A 6,109-nucleotide genomic window follows, 5' to 3' on the forward strand; every position below is an offset into this window, starting at 1 on the left:
ACACCCACAACACCAGACGAGGGAGTGCAACAAACCATGTACAACCCAGATTCGGCACAAACAAGGGACTAAATTATTTTCGCTCCTATGCCACCAAAATGTGGAACGCCCTACCAACAGTCATTAAGACATGTGAATCCCTTGACTCCTTCAAAACCGCTCTCAAAGGGCACCTACGGATGGCTGCAATTCGAAACTGGCCTCTGTAAAATCTGAATCCCCCCCCCGCCCCCCCCCCCTTTTCCCCTCACTGTATATGTATCTTTTCCCTTTTTGCTTCCTATATGATGAATTCCTGAAGTGTCTATTTGTATGTCTCTAAATGTTTTGATGAATTGAACAATGTGGACCCTGTTGTAAACAAGTGTAATGCTTAATTGGGTCGTCCACTCACAGTTAACAGTCTCTGTATTGAGTTTGTGCTTGAAATGTACTGTAATTCTACAAACTGTTAATAAATATTTCAATCAATCAATCAATCACTAACACGACTTTAACATAGTTCTATATGCTTATTGTAGGCCAACCAACCACTGCCTAGTGTAACTTGTGTTTGTTCAGTATCAGGGACCCCCTCTCCAGCTCTTAGTAGGAAATCCATTCAGGTAGGGAACTTCTACCCTGGATAAACAAGTTAAGTGAAATGTATTGATTGATGCCAAAGAAATGAGCAGAACTGTAGGCTGGCCGGCGGCCGCTACATTACACATTACACAAGATAAATATGGGATTCATGAAAGAGCTGCAGGCGAGAGACCCAGCCATTCCCGAGAGGTCCAGGAACATCTTTAACCTAAAAATATATAATTAACTTTAAATACGTACCAAATTGTTAAAACTGCCTTCATGCCTTGTTATTTTCACATAGTCAGTCAAGGGAAAGCCTGGTGACGCGAGGTTAAACAAGGTATCTCTCAAGTCTCTGTAGAATGAGCTCCCCCATGTGGCCAACATGGGAACGTCATGGTATCTCCATGTGCTTAGTGGAAGACAGACAGCTTTTGACAGGTGTCTCACATAAACTACTAATTAGCCTTCCAGCAGTCAGGAAAGAGAAGAATAGATCAGAGAAGAATCCAAAGAATGTTTGAGACATAAGCAATAAAAATTTATTTGCAAAAAAAAAAGAAAGAAAAGAAAAGAATCTCCCAAATAAAACAAAGATAAAATAACAATACATTCGTAAAACCTTCCCCCCCCCCCTCTTCTCTCTACAAAACAATTTCACAGAAATCACTTTGGAATGTATATTCCTGTTTATTTATGTATTTTTTTTCATTATTAATTTATATACGTCCTTATATTGTAATGTGTTTATCTTATCGTTAAATAGTCCCATGTCAACGTTGAAATGAAATAGTATATAGACCACTTCCTTTGTAGAGGCGGAGGAGACTTTTTGAACAATCATGTAGTCAATAGCTGATCATTAGCTTTCTCCCATATTACGTCCGGCTTAATAGTCCATCCAGAAGTAGCCTACACAGCGAAATGTGAAGTGTTCATTTGGAAACAGGCCCACGACAGGACCATTTGTACACTTTCTGTTACATTTGAACTATCCGGATGGTTCAGTCTTAATTTATCCACTTGTGCAACCCAGAGGGTGCACAAATGTAAACCAAATGAACCCACCCGGGTCCATTTGTACACTATCTGGGTTAAATTGTCACGTTTCTTACTTTCTTTACACTGTAAGTTTCCAAAACAAGACCAAAATCCATTCACCTCCCAGCTAGTCGGTAACGCGTGTTAAGTAAACAGAGGCCATTGGGGATCCTTGCTGGCCTCTAGCCAACCTAATGGCAATTGGCAACACATGGTGGTACCGCGGGGGTCTTGTCTTGCAGCTGCCAGCAGACCTCCATCACACCTTATAGTCCCCCCACCACCACCTCTGTCTGTGTGTGTCTCCATCTTATCTCTCACACCACAGGCCCACCCTGACAGTCAGCCATGACAAGACAGCTTAAAAGAATCCTTTAAAAGTGACCGGTCCAGGGGGGCGGCAGTGAATGATGTCCATATCCCTCCTCCACCCACGGCAGGGATCGTTCTGAGAGAAATGCAACAAATATCCAGTGGAGATGTCGGCTGCTGCTGTCGGCTGTTGTGTTTTTGTCTTGTTCTCAACAAACATGAATATCTGAATGTACAGTGACATGACAACCTGCTGATTAATAATCTCATATTTCCGTGTGCCCTATCTCCTCCTGTCCTCAACATAGCTTAAATAATAAAATAACCGTCTGTAACCGAACCCTGATAAAAAGGCACACATTTGTGGAAAAAAGCCATGCCTAACAACCCCCCCCCCCCCCCCCCATACATAAACTCGAGCTTCGACAAAAGCTTCGAAAAGAAAATTGTGCAGTTAGCCCAGGATTCTCTCGTTCGTATACTTGTGTGTGTGTGTCGTGGCCGACCAATCTGACCACTTCGGCATTGAAAAGTGTTTTACCAATTATTTGGGGGCGCACTCGTGATATGATCTGATACCCGACCTCCCTCCTATTCCAGTTATTATATGTTCCAAACCACCCCACCCCCCCTCCTATTACAGTTATTATATGTTCCAAACCACCCCTCCTATTACAGTTATTAGAACATTAGTATGTTCCAGTTGACTGGATGGAAACAGAAAGGGAACAGAGCACAATGGAGCTTCAGCAGGGTTAGCGTGTGTAAACTGTTTGCCAATATACAGTGTCTGTATTATTTATGACCCTCCCCCCCCCCCCCCCCCCCCCCCCCATATTAGTGCACTTCTGCCTTCATATCCTCTGAATGGCCACACGGATGACATTTTTATTTTCTTTCTATTTAAATTGCCACATCTCTAGACATCAGAATTAGCCTGCACTGCAGTTAATTAAAAACAAGTCATCAGGTCATAAACAGCTACGGCCTGAACGGTACATTAAAACCTCCTATTTACGAACCAAGAACCAGCAGCAATGGCTAAATCGACAGTGTTTCAACAGACACAAACACGCACGCTTGGGTGACACTGGGAAGGATAAGGCTTTTCTTTTCAGATGGAGATAGAAAGATGAATCGCTAGGTCAAAGAGAGACAGAAAGAGGGAGAGAAAGAAGAGAGAAGAGAGGGAGAAACATGAACTAGTTAGCTGTGTATCTGGAAAAGCGCTCGATGGTGGTGACATCATCACGGACCCCGAGTTGACCCATCTCTGACCCATGTTAGGTCAGAGATGATTAGAAACTACTGACAGACACTGTTGTTTACCACAAAGACACAGACCTTCTCCTTCCCACATTGAATCTATATGGGATCAACATGTCACACGCACATACACACACTGTTTTCTACAAATGTTTGGGAACATTTACAGTACATCCATTCCATATCCCCTTACCCTCCTAGGCCCAAGTTGCCGCCCAACCCCAAACCTACCCTTCTGTACATTCTGAATGGGGAAATCAGTGTTGTTCCCAAATTGACATGCCGACACACCAGCCAACTGGTTTCATGTCCAATTGTCGCCAAATGTCTCCTATGTCAGGAACACGCACGCACGCACGCACGCACGCACGCACGCACGCACGCACGCACGCACGCACGCACGCACGCACACACACACACACACACACACACACACACACACACACACACACACACACACACACACAATGAGTTTCCAATGTAAGGGCATGTTAGAAAAAGAATCTTAGGTTGTCTTCACAGCTCCTTGTTAGAAAAAGGTGCTTCCTTCATGTCATTACAAACACACACACAATTGCCACACACACAAAACAGCTGCTTACCAGTCTAATTGAAAACATTGCACCGAAAATGTCATTGCACCAAAACATTGCACTGAAAATGTTGAGAGACAGGAAGAGGAACAACAACTCTTTTCATGTCTCTCCTCGTAGGTCAGTAAGTGAGGCCAAGACGGCGACTCCAGTTTATCTGTGTAAAAATGGCAGAGACTCCAAAAGTTCTGATTTGGACTCATTTACATTTGTCGTACAAACAAACACGAAGTTCCCCCCGCCTTGGAGAAAATGAGGCATCCCTTTACAGGTGGTGGGGGGTCTAGTTCCAAAAAGACAGCCAGGGTCAGGCAGTGAGTGACCTGGCCTGCTTGTGTCAGGTCTCTCTCTCTCACACACACACACACACACACACACACACACACAGTGGATGTGCAGTTGGAGGTTATAGGGTCCACCCCCGCGATGCGTTTGCCCAGGCAGAAGGCATATTATCCTTTGGGCGTTTTCTTGTTCTGGGCGTTCCACATGCCTCGTTTGGAGTGGTAGTAATGGAAGAAGTTCCTCAGACGTAGCCTCTCCACCTCCAGGCCGTTCTGTAGCACCCTAGAGGGGGTGAGCAGGAGAGGAAACGCTGAGTTAAAAATGCACTTCACATTTCCTGCCGGCATGTTTTCGGGCACCCGCAGTAGCCCTTGCCACGCCCTTGTGGGTCTGGGTCACGGACATATTTTTATGGGTCCCTTTATTTATTTTCTGGTTTCCTACATTTTGTTTTAAATTATTATTGTTTTAAAAAAAAATAACATTCCTAAAGAGGCAAAGATTTTCATGAATTAAAAACAAATTCATATTTTTCATGAATCAAATCAACTCAAAGAAATTCCATAAATTAGAAAACAAATGTTTAAGAACTAGTGGAAATAACAGATCTTCAAACGCGGTGCAAACTGTTGCATTGTGAGCTTGTAGAGCTGCTATTTTCACTAGTTTGGGTCCCGGTCTAATCTTTCTTTTGAGAGAAAAAAGTTTGGGAACCACTGATCTATAAGAAACAAAAGTTGGGAGGGTGGGGGCCGGAAGTAAACAACGGCTGTGTAAATTGTTATTCTAAAATAACATAAAGTCCAATGTCTGTTTATTTCTTATCTAACAAAACATTATTTGTGTTTCTTTTTATTGTTTTCTTTCTTTTTCTCTTTAACCTGGCATCATCAGGGCTTTAGATACTAGACATGGAGCTCAGAGCTGGCATAAGACTGTGGATTCAGAAGGAAGAGCATCTCGCTCTGGAAGGAGAAACATCCCCAGTCAGTCAGTCAGTGGGACATGTGGAGCTGGCATTAGAACGCATTAGGTCTACATTGTAGTATTTGTACCAAATTAACTAAAAGGAAAGCCACAACTGAGTGGTTAGAATGGGTACAGCTGTCATAACGTTGCTGACTGTGGGCAAGAAACCTCTCATATCCATATTTATTTTTGTGTTTTATAAAATCTTTTATAAAACGAGCGACACGTTTTGAGCTTGTCGATCTGCTACTTTAAAAAAACAAAAAAAATAATAAAGAATATATATCCTGAAAAAAACAAAAAAACAAAACTAAAGCACCAGTTTTCCAGCACACATCGTCAAAAGTTCTGCATGATAAACAATCCACTTCCGTGGTTTACCTGTCCAGCAGCTCCCAGTCCTCCCCGCCCCAGCGATCCTTGAACTCCTCCGTGTTCATTCCTCCAATCTTGTCAAAGTCAGACTTGTAGATTCCAAATAGACCAAAGCCATTCACCTCCCAGTAACCTGGATATATAGATAGGTAGATAGATAGACATGCATTGTATTAACCCATTCTGGGCGGGAACCCCTTTTGGTGTTAGCATTATGTTATGCTTTAGCTATTGAAAAATCGAAGAATGACGGACATAGAAACATAGCTTTTTCAGAAAACTGTCAGGATGTAGAAGACATTTTTAGAATCTGGGGAAAACATATTATTAATGTGGGGGTCCTGTAGATGCGTTGCTTACCATCGGGCTCCAGCGGGGAGCTGCCACAGCCCAGCCTCATGACGATGGGGGCGAAGGCCAGACGTCCCTCCACGCAGTGCTTCCTGATGCTCTCCAGGATGTTGAATGGGAAGTGGATGTGCAGGTCACACAGGAACACGATGCTGTGGCTGTCCTGCACAGCACAACACAACAACAAAATGCTGCATTTACACTACACAACCAAGTAAGAGACAATGCACACTTGTACAGTTTAGCAGGTCATCATTGGACAATAAACCCTGATGTCGCTTATTACGCAGCTGCTATTTACAAACAAAATCAAACAATTTGTTGATTTAACAAGATGGGGTCTAATGGCT

General features: G+C 43.2%; 1 protein-coding gene across 2 annotated transcripts in view; it reads right to left on the minus strand.

Annotated features, from left to right (window-relative positions):
* Positions 1-2,766: 2,766 nt before the first annotated feature.
* b4galnt4a (beta-1,4-N-acetyl-galactosaminyl transferase 4a) overlaps positions 2,767-6,109 on the minus strand; it is a 324,656-nt gene continuing 321,313 nt past the window's right edge. For both annotated transcript variants that reach the window (XM_083763365.1, XM_083763364.1), the window contains exons 24-26: positions 5,769-5,922; positions 5,415-5,541; positions 2,767-4,346 (exon numbers count right to left, since the gene is read on the minus strand). In XM_083763365.1, coding sequence (XP_083619491.1) covers positions 4,232-4,346; positions 5,415-5,541; positions 5,769-5,922 — 396 coding nt within the window. In that variant the 3' untranslated portion in view covers positions 2,767-4,231. The remainder of the gene's footprint in view (positions 4,347-5,414; positions 5,542-5,768; positions 5,923-6,109) is intronic.

This window comes from Protomyctophum parallelum, assembly GCF_964188405.1.
Source record: "Protomyctophum parallelum genome assembly, chromosome: 4".
In the NCBI taxonomy this organism is placed as follows: Eukaryota; Metazoa; Chordata; class Actinopteri; order Myctophiformes; family Myctophidae; genus Protomyctophum; species Protomyctophum parallelum.